Raw genomic sequence first — 18811 nt, forward strand, 5'->3', positions numbered from 1 at the left:
TCTCTTTTTCTGTATTGGTATTTTTTCTTTAAAATTTAATAAATTTCACATTAGTGATAATAAGTTGAGGCCTCAAACATGTGTCCTATTACAAATGAACAATTGGCTATCATTAGACTGTCCCCCTCTCCTCTGTACATACATCTTCAGATGTGCTAATCCATTCAGCAGACACATTAATGAGCATTGGTTGAAGTGTAATATTGGAGAAAGAAAGGCTGGTTGACCTCAGCATAGAGTTTAATACTTGTAATAAAATTAGATAGACGACAGTTAGTATAGAGAGAAATAGCTATGCCTCTGGCAAGCTTCAATTATTAATGACTTTTTTTGTTCTTTTTGTTCAACTTGAAGAAAATAATTTATAATCTTTTTATTATTATTATAAACTGACTTTTAATTCTAACTTTTCTCAGTGGGATCAGACAATTTTTAAACTTAAAATATTTTCCCATATGCCTAAGATTGGGTATTTCCTACTCTACTCCTTTATTTCATAAAATGCAGCTAATATATTATTTAGGTTTCCAAAGAAATTATTGAAGTATCTTAACAGCAAAAACAACTTTTTAAAAAGCATATAACTAAAGTAACACTGTTATTCCTGGTTCATTTTTTTTTAAAAGAAACCATCATACTTTGCATACAGAAATATGTATCAATAACCTTTTTGGATTAGAGTGATTAAAAAATAATATGGGGCAAACATAATGAAAATTGTTTCCGCTATTTGTTAACAAAAAAAACGACAATATTTTAAATGTTACAGGGTTTCAGCAGAAAGTTCAGCATGAATCCTGTACCTATTTTGAAATGAATTCCATCCTTTCTACATAGCTAACACCTGTAGCCACATTTCAGAGCTAGGCCAATCTTTTGGGGAATGTAATTTCTGAAAATACAAATCAGTCACGGTTTTCAGAATTCCAGTTTGACATTCTTACTAAGCCCCATTTCTTTCTGCTTTTACCTATACTCACATTCTTCAGTAATATAAACTATTCTGACAGGCAGTAAGGACTATGTGAATAGGAGACCAGTATGGTCTAAGTGAGTCAGGACACTGGATTCCATTCCTTACTGAACCACTAACTTGATTTGTAACCTTGGGTCTAGTCACTTTAACTCTCAGGTTTGTACAGTACCCAACATAGTGGGACTCAGACTCCAGCCGGGATCTCTAGCAACTTAGGCAATGTATACATTATAACCAGAAATATTATTCTTGTTTATTAAGGCTTGCTAAATACAGGGGCAGCTGGTGACCTCTTATAACAGAAGACTTTTCCATGTTTGTATAGCTTGTTGCAGCTGAGATGATATATAGAAATGGTGATAAAAGGAGAGGAAAATGAAGGGAAGATAAAGTGTGTGTGCACTGAAGTAAAAAACCCCTGCCACAACATATTTCAGAGCCTTGGTTAGTTGGCCCAGGCTTGCACACAGAGCTAAAAATAGAACTGTAGCTGTTTCCACACAATGAGACAATCCCTGTTGTCAGGTTTCAGAGCCCAAACTCTAACCTGACCAGGGATGTCTACACTGCTGTTGAGCACGAGTCACTTGAAATAGACTCTCAGACTAACTGCTGCATTTTTTTTAATTTGTTTTTGATTTTCTGAGTAGGTATATTCTAACTATATGGAAGAAGACATTGGATCTTGAACTGTCACTGACGATTTTAAATGTGTTTTAGCTATGTTTTTAGAGTATGTTTTATTTGTGGAATTGGAACAATTTATTGTAATTTGGTTGGCTGAAGATTTGTTGCTGGTTTCTATATTGTAATGTGCCTAGAGGTAGATGATAGGTTCATCCTATAAATGGAAATTAAATTTAATTAAAATAAAACTTCTTCCTGCCCAGCCCAAGCACTGCAGTATCAAGATTCTAGTGCTTTAGATGCCAGACCAATTTAAAACTTATTTTCTATCAATCTTTCTGAATGGAAAATAAAATTGCCAGTATCTTGGGTACCTTTGAAACACTGGAGTCAAAATATAACAGAGCAGAAAAGATGATGAATTCAAAAGGAAGAGAAGGGAATGTTTTAGAGATCTGAGACAGGAAGTTTTTAATAGAAACATTTCCTTTTTCTCAGTGAAGGGATATGTCAAAATAGAAAATATTTTTAATACAGTTACAAAGGTAATATTATGAAAGGGTCAAAATTAAGATAGAGCTATAAAATGTGACAATTCACAATAGGAGTGATATCACAGATTCACCCCTTGAGCTTATTTCCCTCCTCCCCTCATCTAGCTACTTCTAGCACTTGGCAATTTGAAGGTGGAGAGTGAGAAAGTGTCTTAATTAAATGAATATATGTGGTGTTAAAACAAAAGAGGTCATTTTCTAATTAGTATCTTATTAATCTACCTGAAGCTTTTGGTAACTATATAAATGACTCAAGCTTAGTTTGACATTAAAGCCCATTATCAAAGAATTCTAGATCCATCTTTCATAGCTAATTGTTTGGTTTGATTTTAATACACACTGCATGTTTAAAGACATAAGACCATAAAGCATGTCCATTAATGCGTTAGTATTTTTATAAAATTTCAATTAATCACATCTGTTATTTTACGAGAGTAACAAAATGTAATGTTAAAACAGTGTTTTATGAAGAACTTAACCAGTGCTTGAAGGTACTTTAGATAGATGAGGTGAGTACATGTAACTTTACCAAATTAACTGCAGTAAGAAGCTGCTTCCTAAATTTTTCTCCTATTTTGTGTTCCTTCTGTACCTCTCTAGTGAATTTTATTTTTGACATAAACAAAATAAAAATTTGAAGATTAGCTTTCATTTTAAAAGGAAATAGTTTTTTTTCCCCCCTTCTCCTTCAGATAGGTGGGTACTAGAAATTACACATAATATTGGCAAGAGTTCAAGGGTTAATGCAAGAGATAAATAAAAGGAATTTTCTGTAAATTGAGCCCTGCATTATTTCAGTTGTCTTGCCTTTCCAAACCTAACTCATTTAATTTTAAAAAGTAAATACTTAAATTCTTCCTGACAGTGTGCTTTGCTTTTACTATCGTTTATTACTTCAATTATACTTGGTATCACTTAGAACAATCTGCCATTTGGAAATCTCAGTGTAGCCTGCAGCTTAGTATTAAGTCTGGCTGGTATTGTTACATGTACAGCATATGACACTAATGTATCAAAATTAGATTTGATCATCCCTTCTGGTTATATTTATTTCACATTTCTTTTGTATTCAGTTAACATAAACATATTAGGTAAGTTGACACATGGTGATGACTGTATAGTAAGAATATTTTCAAGTATTTTGATTTTAAAATTGCAGGTAACTTGGCTTTTCAAATTGTTGGGCACTTTTAGTTATTTTTAACAATGGAGAAGAGATTCAAAGCGCATACTGTAGCTGAAATGGAAAATATCTTTGTATTATATATCATCTGTATATGGTTATGCCTTAAATCCCCAACACAGATTGGGGATCCATTATGCTAGAGACTGTTCATGCTCATAAGAGACTTTCTCAGTCCTGAAGAGCTTACGATCTACACAAACAAGACGAAGTGCGTGGGGGGGGGGGGCGGAGAGTAAGGATTATTACCCCAATTTTCATGTGGGGAAATGAGGCATAAAGAGCCACCTCCTCATCTGGTATAAATTGTCCTAGCTCCATTGATTTCAGTTATGCTATGACAAGTTATACCCCCTTTGTATAATCTGAGTTATTGTCCATCCGGAGTCCATTCTTGCTTCATGTGCGTCCTGGATGCACAAAATTGGATTTAAAAAATAATTGTATATACTGGGGAGGGCAACACATGCACCTTGTGTGCGCACTCACTCACAGTAGCATAGAGTGGCAGTTACCAATCACCGGTCCATGGACTGGTGGCAAGCCACAAACCCCTGCCTGCTAGGGGGCAGCACTCTGTCAGGCCATTCCCCCAGCTGTTAATGAGACTTGTCTGCTGGGGAACTCCGTTCTCTCTATGGTGTGCACCTGCGTACGCTCTAAAAATTCTCTTCCTGCCCTCCCATGGTGAGTGGCATTGTAGGCTGGGCCACGGTGAGGCTTTCCCTGCTGGGGCTGCCTCACCATGGCCCTGGTTCCAGTTACGGTGGCAACCATGCAACCCAGCCAGTAGGGTTGCGTGGCAGGCGGCTGCTCCACATCCTTTCCATTGCGGGTGGTGTTTCGGGATCTGGGAGCGGAGCCTTCGCAGCCATGAGTGTCCGAGCTTTTATCGATATTGCGGAGGAGGATCAGGTTAGAGGCCCTGGGGAGCCATGTTGGGTGTCCACAAATTCCGCCCCTCCTTCAGCAGGACTCAGCTGCCCCTGCAGGGTCTTCCCTGCCAGCTCTGGCCTGCACTGTGTGTTTGGCTGCTTCCAAACATCCCAGGGGCACCGCAGCTGGCAGCACCAGTCAGAGATGAGCGTGAGGAGCCAGTTTCCCTGACTCAGACCAGTGTGTGTGTCAGGGAGGCTAGTACTGTCCAGCAGTCGGGGGGGGGGGGGTGCCACAACCCCGAGACATGCACAGTCTGAGTGACCCTGCACCTATAGGCCCCCAACTGTTAACTGCATGGGGAGGAACTCTCAAGCCACCGGAAATATGCACCTGTCCCTGTTGCTTGTGCCATAGACACTGCTGATCCCAGGCATGTGTCAGGGGCTGGGCTGTCACCAGACCTGTCCTGAGAGGGAGGTTGGGATTAAAAAACATTAACTAATCTTCATGTCAGTGTGTGTCCCTATGATCCGTTCCAGAGAGAGGACAGAAAGTTAAGGAGATAATCTCTTAGGGTATGAAATAACAAAATGCATATCTACCCAGCAGGTCACTATTTCGAAATAATATCAAGATGGAGGACGACTTACTCAGATTCCTGTAACCCTCATTTCACGAGGCGTAAGAGTGTTCTTCCTTCGACTTCCTGCTGTGTAGACAGCATCAAAAGTTGAATTAAGCTATTTCAATTACTCAATTGACATAGCTGAAGTTGCATATCTTAACTCTCACTGCAGGGCAAAAGTTCAGTTATTTCAAAATAACTTCTCTTATTTTGAAATAACAAGGCAAGTATTCACACTACCAAGCCTTATATTTCAAAATAATAACTCCTGCTTGTGAAGAGGAACAAACTTATTTTGAAATTGTTATTTTGGGAGTTATCTCGAAATAACTTATTTCAAAATAAGCTGGTAGTGTAGACCTAGCCTTATTGTGCTAGTTTTTATTGATAACAGATAAGAAGTGAAGAACAACATGCCTCTCTCACCAACTGCAGTTGGTCCAATAACATATATTATCTCATATATCCTGGACCAACAGGGCTACAACCACACAGCAAATGTGGTCAGTTTCAGTCCAGCTCAGAATGGCCCTAATCCTAATAACTAAAAGCTGTAATTTGACCTCCGTGTACTCACTGTGAGGTGTAGAGGATATCTTCTATAAAGTCTTTCGAAATCAGAATTAATAATATACCAGATTTATATAACTATTGCTGATGATTGTACTTATCATTTCACCTGTTACCAAAATTTCTTTGAACATAAAGGAAAGCAGTTGATTAACAGTATTCAGCAATATGAAACTCTTGAGGGCATGAATGTGGAAAGTTCAATTTGATATCATTTCACTGACATTTAATCATTTTAAGACTAAATAATATTTACAAGACAAACATAAAACATTTCCTGAGACTAGAAAACAAATAACTGAAGCACTGGTGAACTAAAATGATTAGGAGGTTGGAGCATATGACCTATGAGGAGAGGCTGAGGGATTTGGGCTTATTCAGTCTGCAGAAGAGAAGAGTGAGGGTGGATTTGATTCCAAAGAGGATGGGGGGAGGCTGTTCTCAGTAGTGTCAGATGGCAGAATGAAGGGCAGTGGTCTCAAGTTGCAGTGGGGGAGGTCTAGATTGGATATTAGGAAAAACTATTTCACTAGGAAGGTGGTAAAGTACTGAAATGGGTTATGTAGGGAGATGGTAGAGGATTTTAAGTCCCAGTTTGACAAAGGCTTGGCTGAGTTGCTTTGGGCAGGGGGTTGGATTTGATGGCCTCCTGAGGTTTCTTCCAGCCCTATGATTCTATAAGGCTGTCCCTACTGGGGCAGTCTCACCACTGCCCCAGTTCCTGCTCCGCAGCAGCCACGTGGCCCGGCAGATGAGATGCATGGTGAGTGTCTGCTCCAGGGGCACCCACCCCACATGGCAGAGTCATGTGGCTGAGCAGGGGTGCCTGGCTATACTGAGCCCTGAGAGCTGGCTTGGGGGCCCCCTGGCAGGATGGGCAGGGCTGAGCAGAGGTGGGGTGAGGGGAGAAGCCCTCCTAGCCGGAGTCAGTGCCCCACTGCTTTCAGCCCAACCTCTCCCCAGCTTGGTCCCCTTTTTCTTTTCTTTCCCTCCCTTCTACCTCTTGGCCAGAGCCACCCTTCTCCTGCCCTGCCTGCTGGACCCCTTTGCCTCTCTCCAAAAATTAGTGAAAACCAGAACTATTCTGCAAAGCATGCCATCTGTTTCACAATGTATGATTTTGATTTTCTCGTCCACACAATGACATGTATTGTGTGCTTACAGTTGTAATGTAAAATAACATGTGACCCACATAAAATTAATCACCACAATGATTATGCAACTAAATTACCACACTAAATATGTAAATGTTTGTGCTGGTCCACCAAAAGTTTTTGATTGAGTTTGCTGGTCCGTGGTATATAAAAAGGTTGGGCACCACTGGCATAGAGTATGATGGATGGGGCAGACACAGTTCATACTAATTTCTTTCCTTCTGTGGCTGCAAGACAAAACCTTGTAGTATCCACATCTTGTGCTCTGAGCTGATTCATTTCTGTAGATAGTTTGTTAGTTTAGATACGTTTTTTTGGACGGTGTCTTAAAAAACAGCAAGAAAACTTTAGTGTTATTCAGAGTAGTGATAGGCTTCAGAGGCAGCAGGGCTGGGGTGAGGGGGAGAATGAGCAAACAGGAGCTGGTGTGTGCAGGGAGATAGTTTAAAAGCCAACCAGCTTCTGGGGAGCCAATTGCCACCCATGTGTAACCGTGTAACTGCTGGAATTTTTAGTGGTTACGCATTTACTTAAACTCATTTTAACATCTCTAGTAAGGAGCATCACTCTTGGGATCAGGAGCAGTAACAAACCCTCTTTCTAAATGGGGGGATGGAAAGCCTCCCCTAAAGCTCACTCTTCTAAATGCCTAAAGAAATGGTGTCCCATCTCTGTGTATCTGCACCAAAACCCAAACCAGCACCAGTGGGCTCTTTCCCGCACCAAGAACTGAGTTGCCTCAAGTACCATTAGCAAGTCACTGACCGTGACACCAAATCTCCTGGCACAAAGTACTTTAGTACCATCTGCTCTGCAGTGAGACAACCGAGCCACACCGAGACAATACAGTCCACACCCTTGGCACCAAGTAAGACCTGGACTGTGGTCTCTTGAGGGCTCTATGTCCGCACCAGATGAATGTTTTTGTCAAAATTTTCCTCCTTCCCCTCCCCCAATAGTCTTATGGTTCAAGCAACTGAAGAAGAGTCATATCAACTCAAGCAACTCAAATCCACTTCTTGGATGAACAACTCAAAGCAGAAAGGAAGCAGCCCAGAGTAACAAGACTATCATTTGGCTATGGTGACACCAGAAACCTAGCATGTTTCAGTGCCACTGTTTGGTCCCTGGGCCTGGGACAAGGTGGATTTCTATGCACCCACATCCCCCTGCCATCCCACCCTTGGGGTGTCGGCATGCCCCTTCTTTAGGCCAGAAGACCTGCACTCCTCTGTCACCCTTGCTGAAGCCCCATAGACGGTGGTTGACGCTCACGCTTGCCAGAGTCCCATAAACAGTAATTGGAGCTACATCTCTGCCTGACTGCAGGCTAGAGCTCTGATAGTTTACTACCCAACCCTGCTTGCAGGCTAGGCTTATAACTTAGAACCACTGTCCTGACCACTGACCAGAGCCCAAACTGTTTGCAGCCGCCTCTGCTTGAAGTCCAGGGCCCACTGTGTACCACTATTTCCCTTTTTTCTTTGTTTTGAATGTACTCTAGCAGACCAAACTGCAAGGAAGTGTGGCCTCCCTCAGAAGTAAACACAGAGGGATAATGATGCCCACTTACAACCATCAAAACCCTCAGGCACGGCCACTGACGGGGGAGGCGAAGAGACCAGTTGCCTCAGGGCCCAGTCAATGCTAACGTGGCAACAGCAGCTGGCACCCCAGACCCTTTAAATCTCTACCAGAGCCGCATGCCTGGCTAGGGGAGACCTGACATGGTCTCCAAGCAGCACTGGAGGCTGGCTGCCCCACCCCTTCCACTGAAGGCCCTGCTTCTTCTGGGGACCCAAAAGGGCCCCCCCATTGCTCAAGGCCCAGCGATGTCTTTCACCAGCCCTTTCCATAGGGGAAGCAGACTGCGTGAGACCAAACATACATCAGCAGGGCAAGAAACCAGTATGGAATTTCCTTCACAAGAAAACTCCATATTGTCCTCTTCAGAGCTTGAATGACTTTATTTTGGGAAGCATCCATTTGAAAGCTTCATTAGAATCTAAGGAAAGGGACAAAGAACCCTTGCTTCGTCTTCTAGATGAAAGATAAGTAACTGAACACTTTAGATGTAGGGTTGCCAGGTGTCCGGTTTTCTACTGGACAGTCCGGTATTTGCACCGTCCGGTAAAAAAATTCAGAAAATACCGGACATGTGCAATGTCCGGTATTTTCTGAATTCCCGGCTGGGCTCCAGACGGAAGCCGGGCGGGGCGGGGCGGGGCAGTGACTGGGAGGCAGGGCTACAATTGGTGCTAGGAGCCTCTGGTCACATGCAAAAGCCGGGAGGGGGCAGGGGCTGGGACTCCCAGCCACTCCCCCGCTCGGCTTCTGCACACAACCAGAGGCTCCCAGCACGAATCGCAGCCCTGCCTCTCAGCTGGGAGCCTCTGGTTGCATGCAGAAGCCGGGTGGGGTAGTGGCACCCAGCCCCTTCCCCCACCCCTGCCCGGCTTCTACGAGCAACTCAAGGGAGTGCCTGTTGGGGGCACGGCACCTTGGACTCTGGCTGCAGCCAGTGGCTGCACCCCCTGTTTCCCGCCCCTCCTTCTTCTGGGCCCCAACCCTCCCCAGCTCTGCTTCCCGCCCCTCCCCTTCCTCCCGGCTAGCCCCGCGGCCCCCGGAACTCCCTCTCTGCCCCCGCCAGCTCTGCTTTCCGCCCCCCCCCCCCCTTCTCAGACGGTCCCTCTTCCCCACCCATGATCAAATGCGTCCGGTTTTTTGGCGGGTTCTACCTGGTAACCCTATTTAGATGTTGTGGGTGATCCTGATCAAACTGATGGTGAGCCATATTGCTGGAAGGTAGACTGGTGAGAAAATTCTTTGTACAGTTCTATTACTTACCATTCATTGTTCCTTGGTACAAGCATCTAGGCAAAATGCTGCAGCATTGGTAGGACATTCTTACAATTTTTATTCTAATAGAAATTCTCTTATCCACTTCCAGGCAAATAGGTAATTGCTTGTAGGTTACCGAGAGTTGAATCTGTATGGACATTTACTAAACAGAGAACCAGAGCTTACCCTGCTGTAACGATGCTTCTTCACACAGATACCATAGCCTGCCTTCCTTCTATGGGATTCTGACTGAAGGAACAGAGCATGGGTTGCAGCTACCTCACACTTTATACCAGAGGCAAGCAAAAATGGCCCATGTCCTAGCAAGAGCGTTGGACAGGTTCCTTGCCTTCCATGTTCCTTGCCTTCCTTGCCTCCCATGCCGCTGAGAGAGGCCAGCTGTGAGGGACATGTGTCGTCTGCACACTAGAGGGAGGGGAAGGTCTCTACATGCTTCCTCCCTCCCAAGTACCGAGAGTGGCCAGCTATAAGGGCCATGTGTTCCCTACACACTAGAGGGAGGTGAAGGTCTCTACATGCTTCCTCCCTCACAAGCACAATCTCGCAGCTCCCATTGGCCAGTAAGTGGCCAATGGAAGCTGCCTGGGCCATGCTTACAGCACAGGCAGCACACAAAGTACCAACACTGCAGGATGCAAAGAACACATGGCCCTGCAACTGACCACTCTGAGTGGCAGAGGGGGGCATGGAAGGCATGGAGCCTCCGTGAAGGTCCTGCAGGGCTCTGGCTGGAAGCCCCTAGGTAAGCATCTCCTGGACAGAGCCTGCCTCTGGCACCCTAGTTCCTCCTCTCCCCCCCCCAATCCTTTGCTCCCCCTCCTGAATCCCTGCCCTACATCGCCACCCAAACCTTCTGCACCCCTGCTCCTGCACCCAATCTCATTCCAGACCCTACACCCCAAACCTTTGTCCCAGATCACAACAGTATTCCCTCTAATTTTTTCAGTCCATGTGTGGAATAAATTGTATGTGCACCAAAGCATGTGCAGATGTGCACCTCCATTAGAAACACATGCTGCCAGCTGTGGGCACTCTGCTAATCCGCTGGGCAGCATTTAACTCTCTCCTAAGTGGCTGCCTGAGTGCTCAGTTTCCAGGGAACACTGATCACAACTCCTTCCTGCCCTCGGTCACAACCCAAACCCCTGCACCCCATTCTACACTCATTCCCCAGGTCAGAATCCTCTCAAGCACCCATGCCCCCTTGTATATGCCAATCCACAAACCCCTCCTTCACCCAAACGCCATCCCAGATCCCATGACTCCTTCTGCACCCCAGTCCTCTACTCTGAGCTCCCTTACGCACTCAGCCCCCATCCAGGACTCTGCATCCCCTCCATTAATATCATGAAAGAGTGTGGCCATTGACCACTTAACCAAATTCTTGGAGTGGAACTCCATCAAAAATTATTGCCCACCCCTGCTTTATCCTCTGTGATACAAGGAATGCTAGGGTGCAGGTGTGGCGCCAATGGACACTATTTACAAAAAATGCAGTTTTGCATGCATTGGACACATGCACATCCAGAGTGCAACTCTGTATGGACAAGATCCTGAAGAATTAGTCACTGTAGAATAAGTGCAGGTTGAATCTCCGTGGTCCAGGATTCTCTGTTCCATCAACATCCGTGTCCAGAAGGACCACAGATGTTGCTGGACCAGCAAGCTCCAGTGACAGAGGTTACTGACTTTTGGGAATGGAGCTCATTGGCCAGTAGGGCTGCTGGAGCTTGCGAAGCAGCAGAGCCTGCAGCTGGCCGGTCAGTGAATCCAGTAGGGCTGCTGGAGCCCACAGATTAGCAGAGCCTGCAGCAGGTGAGACCACCAGAGCCCACAGGGCAGCAAAGCCAGCAGGATCACCAGAACGGGAGAGGCTGGTGCTCCCCCCTTCCCCTTCCCCCCCACCCCCGGTCCAACAAACTCCCTTGTCCAGGATCGGTCAAGTCCCAAGGGTGCCAGACCAGGGAGGTCCAACCTGTAACTGTTTTCATGGCCCTGAGAGAGAATTGACTTGTTCCGGATCATTCAAGAAGTCTCTGTCAGAGACAGGAATTGACACTCAGAAGATCTAACTTCTGTACAATATTGGGCCACAAGAATATTCTCCGTGTCTGCTAGAACAGCAACTGCCGGTCTGCAGACTGGTGCCGGGCTGCAAACCACTGGCTGCCGGGATACAGTGGCTGCCGAAGGTAAAGCCAACTGGTGGCAGCACTGGGGCTGAGGTGGCAGCCGGAAGAGGCAGAGCAGGAGGTGCCTCTCTCCTTTTCCCCTGCTCCACCCAGATAAGATGGCAGCCCAGCCAGGGTGCTGCGCTTCCACCCATGGGAACATGAAGCACACTTGGGGCGAAAGGGGTGACAAAGGAAGAGGGAGTGTGTGCGCCAGCAACGGCCCCTCCCCCTTCCCATGCAGCAGTAATGGCCACGCTCCCCACAGGGGGCAGCCTTGCTTTGGGAAGTGTAGGGGTGGGGGCAAAGAGGTGTTGGGTGAGGGTGTGTGGAGGACATGGTACAAGAGGGAGTTGGCATGGGCTGTAGAGATCAGAGGTTAAAGGGTCAAATGGCACGGGCATAGGGGTGGGGGTCAAAGAGTGTTAGGCACTGGAGCACAAGAGGCTTGGTTGGGGTTAGAAGTTAAGGGGGAGGGCTGGGCTGAGGGAGGGCAGGTGGTAGAGGTCAAAGGGCAAGAGAGGTGGGTTTCAGAGGATCAGTGGTTATGGAACAAGGTGTGGCACAGATCATGTGGTCTCAAGAGGTAGCAGATCTGAGGGTGTCTGAGGAGATTTGGGGAGCTTCCAAGCTTATACAGGCAGTTGCAGGGTCAGTGGGGCAGAATCAGGGTTTGGCACAACAGGCAGTCATGGAGTTCGATGAGCAAGGGGCATCACGGGTAGTGGGGCAAGATCAGGGAGCAGGAGTGGTTTGGCAGCATCTGGGGAAATGGAAGGTTGTCAATTTAAGTCAGGGATCACTGGGACACGGCATGCCAAGGTTGATAGTGACAGTGGATGCAGAACAGGCTCCAGAAAATACAGAGGTGGTTGAAATAAGGAAGTTTACAGTAGGAGGTGTTGGAAAGCATGAGACGGTGGACACTGGGGTGACAGACTTGGCAAGACAGACTTGTGAGGTAATAGGGTTAGTGGGGTGTAGGGGATATCATATGATGTATTTGGCAGGTTTAATAATACAAAGACACAGAGTGCCAGGGTTGACTGGACACGGTTGGAGGGTTCTTGGGTTGCAAGTAGAGGGATGTTCGGTGACAAGACTGGGTCAGCGGGTGACTGGGTTGGTGGACAAGTAACATTTTATTTGCATATTCATTTATTGCATAATGAATGTGCTAATATGCAAATAAAATGTAAGTGGTCCACCAAAAGTTTGTGAATGGGTTTGCTAGTCTGCAGTATAAAAAAGGTTGGGAACCACTGTGCTAGAAACGTAAGTGCCACCCTTCACTGAATCTTTATTTTAAAAACTCTTTTATCCAGTTACAAACCAACAAACAAAAGCACAATCTTGTAATGCAAAGATGACAACTAACAACCTATTTAGGCTCTAAAATTTGCCCCATTTTAAGCAAATCCTAAATAGTGTCTTAGGAAATTTGTAGATTATATTAGTAAATCAAAATCATCCTCTCCTGAGAAGTATCTGTTTATTATCCAGAGATGCTGCATAGATTTTTCTTTTATTTAAGGTGCAGATATGTTCTTAAAATAACTGTGTTAAAGTGGCCCTTTCTTATTTAACAGATGTTTGTAGGAGAGGCGGAGGGTGTGTGTATGTGTTTGTTTTCAGGGAAGCAGGGCCAGCATAGTTCAGTGAGTTGGTTTCTGTTCCTTGAGTATTATCAACATAGTAGTTGACTAAATTCCAATCAGATAAAACTGTACAAGCTAACTGAAGGCAATGGGCCAACAGAGATGTCATCTGTGGTATAATTTGGGATTGCACAGGTGTAACTGAAGACCTAATTTGTCACATATACAACCTTTGTTATTGGTGATGATGGGTGAGGGGGGAAGCTGTTCTCAGATGCCTGGTTGATTTTTCAGGGCTGCCACTAAGAGGGATGAAACATCTTTTTATCTGTACACTGAACCCATTGGACCAGAAAATACATTGAGAAATAATAATGTGAAGCTACTTCATGCCATTTTTATAATGATTTTTCTGAAAATAACAGATTTTAATAGGTGAATTCTGGAGTATAATGTTGAGATTTTCAAAAGTGTTCATCATTGGCCTAATTCTATGTGCTTGGAAGATGATTGGAGTTTTGCCACTCTCAATGAAGCATAGTTAAGCAAATGGTGAACAGTTTTGAAAGTCAAACCCTGAATGGATTAAAATATTTCTTTTAACTTAGTATATTATTTGCAAGAGTAGTTTCATTGGTGCACATTTTGAATTGTTTATCACAAAACTTCTGGTCACTGAAAATTGCAAGGGTGTTCAAGTTCAAGAAAAAATATATATGTTGTTTCAGTGGTTTTGGGAACATGGAAAATCCAAGTTATGGTCTTCTCTGTGATTATTATTTATTTGATGCCCATTTACAATTGGGCAAGAGAAGGATGGTTTTACATTTATGAATGTAGTCCCTATTAATATTGTTGTGAGGATTTAATGTATTTTCATAAGTCAGATACAAGCCACTGAGCATCTTCTACCAGTTTTATTAAGGAAACATGTAGATTTAACTTGGAAATAGTCTATATTGTCATAGCTGTGCATTTAAAGTCATATATGATATGAACATACTTAATACAGACCTCATTGTGAATGTTTGCTTTGCCTTACATCTGAATCATGGCATTGCAGTAAGTCTGGATGTGTCCTCTCTGTACCCCACAAATTCTGACTGGCATTTGGCATGCCAGGCTGGACTATATCAGAACAGCTGAAGTACTGTGTATTCATCTGTTAGAAATTATTTCATTTTTCCCTTCTTTTTCCAGCTAAGACATTTAGGCAATGATGAAGTGCATATTGTCTGGTCAGAGCATACTCGAGACTACAGGAGAGGAATAATTCCTACAGAATTCGGTGATGTCCTTATTGTTATCTATCCAATGAAAAACCACATGTTCAGTATCCAGATCATGAAAAAACCCGAGGTAGGAGCTTCTTTTTTGCTTTTCCTCATGTGTTGACTAACTTGTGAGTTGTCTAGATATATGCTGATGTTTTTTATGGTGTGATATATCGATCCAACAAGGTAATCCTCCTTTAATTATGATAGTAGTAATAGCCACAACATAGAAGTCATGTATACAGAGTGCAGTGTATAGAAAAAAATAAACAACTGCAAACAAAAGATTTTTAATCCCATCAAGCAATTCTGATAATTAATATAAATTGCAAGAACAAAGGGTAGAGTATTTTATGTAGTCACTTCAACTCTGAGATTAGATTAAATTAAATTAGTCTGGTTCGTTAGATTTTTATTTTATTGTATTAGTACATAAATCCAAATCCAAAATCCATGCCCTAAACAGGCTCTCTTCTTTCTTGCTCCATTCAGTGTTTCTGCTTTCCTTTCCTTTTTCTCACAGCCATTTCTGACCTTTCTTTAGACAACCACACAGGCATTCAGACCCAGTTTCAGAATTTATTTAAATATGTTGACTTCAGTGGGATTACTTGTCTTGCTTAAAGTAAAGAATATGCTTAAATACTTTTTGACCTGGGGAATTAAGTGTGGTTGCCTTCTTTATCTGTTTCTCATAGCCACGCTCATTAACTGCTCCAGATCTACTTGTCAGTGGCGGCTTGAGCAGCTGTTGGAGAGGAAGCAGCAATGAATGGTTGAATTGTATAATTTATAGGTGTGATATCAGTGGCATGGTTTTACATATTTATATTTTACAAGACTGCATTTTGTTTACTATAAATATTAATACTAAAATGCTATGTGAGAGAAATGAGCAGTAGACCGTATGGCATTCAGTGTGGTATGGTAGTAGCATTGAGTATGACACTAATGCCATAAATGGTATGGTACTATCAAGGATGCACATATTTTAATTAAAACTACATTTTTTTTACTACATAAATATGAGGGGTTGCATTCTTGCCATATTTTATTTGTAATTGCTTTAAGGGAACATCTTTGCTCTAAAAGCATCTTCTTAAATGGAACATGAATGACTTCACCAATGAAACTAGGTAACTTCAGTATTCTCAAAGTCGAGCCATGGCATGAGTAATGAAAAAAATACTGCACTAAACCCTTTTATAATGTGAATCACATCTTATTAGACTTCTTATTGAGTAGCTGTCATATCATAAGCATATTGGACAAATGTCTTCTTTTCTGCAGTTATACAAAATCTTTGTGGTGGTAACTCCAGTAACTGTTGCTACTTAGGTCTCTACCTTGTTTTTAGCTACTAACACTGCAGAAGGTGCTCCACAGATCGCCGGTTAACCACACGCAGTCGCTTCAGTGCAACAAAGGAGTCAAGATGCTAATTAATCAGTGAAAAATAAAATGTGAAAATATTAGATCCAGATAATTCTGTGGACTTTTGGGGATAAAGATCAAACTTTCTGTTAGTCTTAACCTGACTTCAAAAAATGCTTATAAGTTTGTGTATGCAAACCCTGAATTTGCACACACATCTGGGAGTTAGCCATATATCGGTCCATAATGTCCATGCATACGCAAGCTTTGGCATCTTTGCGGGAAGTTGTTATAATGAATACCGCAATGAAAGAAATATTTTAGAGCAAATAGGGAGTCAGGCCTTCCACTTCTAAACATACTTGAATTTTTTAACATAGCCGAAAGCATTCACACTGATTTTATTAATCATGTACTTAGCTCCCAGTGTATGCTAAGTACAAAGTATAGACATGGGGTAAAATCCTTACCCTTTTCAAATCAACAGCATAATTCCTGTTGACTGAAGCAGAGCCAAGATTTCACATGTGATTGATTTCTGCTTCAAAAAATACATACTGATTGTAAATATGATATAAAAAGTGAGAACAAAAAAGGGATGGTGGAAGGGAGAGAGTAGTGAATGAAGATTCAGTAACAGTCAAATGACAGTTATGTGCACATATAGATGGTTCCACACTATAGTTGCATGCTGTATCTAAAAATGTAGTTGTTTTTAAAGTGAGTAATCATTTCCTCTCACCTAGCCTTTCAACTTCTTAATTGGCACGTATCTGATTTACTATTAGGCTTTTGGCAGAAAGTGTTGAAAATAACCCTGGATGAGACATAATACTCAAATGGTTACTTAATTTTTCTGCACATTCTGCTTTATCTGTTACCAAGGATATCATGCAGTTATATGGCTATGCATTTTCATGAAAGAATAGGTCTATCATGAATAATTGTGATTAACCAGAGATGAGGAGGAAAAAGAGTAGATGAGTACTCCATTGTTAATGCTGATTGCTAATTGTTATAGCAGCGATTTCATATTAGGGTTGAATTTATTAATTTCTGATTCAGGTTCCATTCTTTGGTCCTCTCTTCGATGGATCTATTGTTAATGGAAAAATTCTTCCTATTATGGTTTGTGCGACTGCTATAAATGCAAGCCGAGCACTGAAATCACTGATTCCATTGTACCAAAACTTGTATCCTTTTCACCTGTACAGTTTCCACATAACACTGTCTTTGCAGGTCTAAAATATGTCATGTTTTTGTTTAGATCTTAGATTTCTATCAACTTAATTCAGGAAATATATTTCAAACTGATTTTTTAAGAAGTTTCAAATTAATGCTTTAAAATTGCCCAAATGAGAAGACCCATTTGTGCTATTAAATAAGGAATGAAAGTTTAACATACAAGTTCATTTTGTATACAGATTTTTTCCAAAAATAGCGTGGGTTTTTTTTTTTTTTGTATTGTTAGCAACTTGTTCCTTTAGAGAGAGTAGATATTTGTTCATTGTTAGTATTATGTAATTTCCTTTTTCAATTCCACTGGTATTGTTTTTGTTTCAAAAAGAGAAAATTGACTTTCTATTATTGCTGCTCATGTGCTTGATTATTGTGGAACCTGATACATGGTTGCAAAATGCGATTAAGAACACAATGCTATCGTCAGAGGAACATAGACATGTATGGTAGAGACATCTGAAAAGGTTATTACCTTTTCCTGGTGGAATTGTATATTTCTGTAAACCTTAGAACAAGGAACTCCTAAGAAAATAAGTTTCCAGAACGAAATGAAGTGAAAATAAAAGAATAAGGTAAGCTAATCCACTTAAAAATTAATACCATATAATATGGTATAACTTCATACTTTATCCATTTATCATCACATAGTAAATGGTCTGTGGATTTTTTGCATTTCTCCACTTTCCAAGATTGACGTCTTCTGTTATTATTTTGACAGAGTAAATGTATGTTCTTGTTGAATCCATTTTAAATAATGAATAGGAGAGTTTAAATTTGAATTAAGATTTTTTTTTTCAAGTCTGTATGTTAGCTTTTACCAGGAGTGTAGATTTATTGCCTTGCTTTTATCAGTTGATAAACTATTACTCAAATGTTCTGTACAGGCAGTCCCCGGGTTACGTACAAGATAGGGACTGTAGGCTTGTTCTTAAGTTGAATCTGTATGTAAGTCGGAACTGGCGTCCAGATTCAGCCGCTGCTGAAACTGATCAGTTTCAACAGTGGCTGAATCTGGACGCCAGTTCTGACTTACATACAGATTCAACTTAAGAACCCCAGGCATCCCCAAGTCAGCTGCTGCTGAAACTGATCAGCAGCTGATTCCAGGAAGCCCCGGGCAGGGGCTTCCTGTAGTCAGCCACTGGTCAGTTTCAGCAGCAGCTGACTTGGGGACGCCTGGGGCAGAGCAGCTGGGGTGCTGCTGGGTTGGTCCAGTAGCGCCGCCGCTGGACCAACCCAGCAGCACCCAAGCTGCTCTGCCCCAGGCGTCCTCATTCAGCCGCTGCTGAAACTGACCAGCAGTGGCTGAATCAGGACGCCTGGGGCAGAGCAGCTGGGGTGCTGCTGGGTTGGTCCCGTAGCGCCCAGTGCGGCGCTACGGGACCAACCGGCAGCGCCCCAGCTGCTGTACCACAGCCGCCGGGAGCAAAGCCTGGCAGGGGGACGGGGAGCAAAGCAGAGCAAAGCCCCGGAGCACGCGGGCAGCGGACAGCCCAGACGCGCCTGGGCTGCCCGCTGCCCCCGTGTTCCGCCGCTTTGCTTCCTCTCCCTGGTCTGCTGGAGACCAGGTAGACAGTCCCGTTCGTAAGTGCGGATCCGACATAAGTCGGATCGCGTAACTCGGGGACTGCCTGTATTCTTTCAGAAATTGACTTTGTAGTAGTAATGTAATTTTGCTTTTATTGTCCCATTTGATTTGATGATATAGTTTCATAGATGGATATT

General features: G+C 43.1%; 1 protein-coding gene across 6 annotated transcripts in view; it reads left to right on the top strand.

Moving 5' to 3' along the window:
• The window catches only part of RALGAPA1 (Ral GTPase activating protein catalytic subunit alpha 1), a 236491-nt gene that overhangs the window by 175603 nt on the left and 42077 nt on the right, over positions 1-18811 (top strand). For all 6 annotated transcript variants that reach the window (XM_014570781.4, XM_014570783.4, XM_014570782.4 and 3 more), the window contains 2 exons: positions 14400-14558; positions 16913-17040. In XM_014570781.4, coding sequence (XP_014426267.3) covers positions 14400-14558; positions 16913-17040 — 287 coding nt within the window. The remainder of the gene's footprint in view (positions 1-14399; positions 14559-16912; positions 17041-18811) is intronic.

This window comes from Pelodiscus sinensis, chromosome 5, assembly GCF_052426305.1.
Source record: "Pelodiscus sinensis isolate ZL-2025 chromosome 5, ASM5242630v1, whole genome shotgun sequence".
NCBI classification, from domain to species: Eukaryota; Metazoa; Chordata; order Testudines; family Trionychidae; genus Pelodiscus; species Pelodiscus sinensis.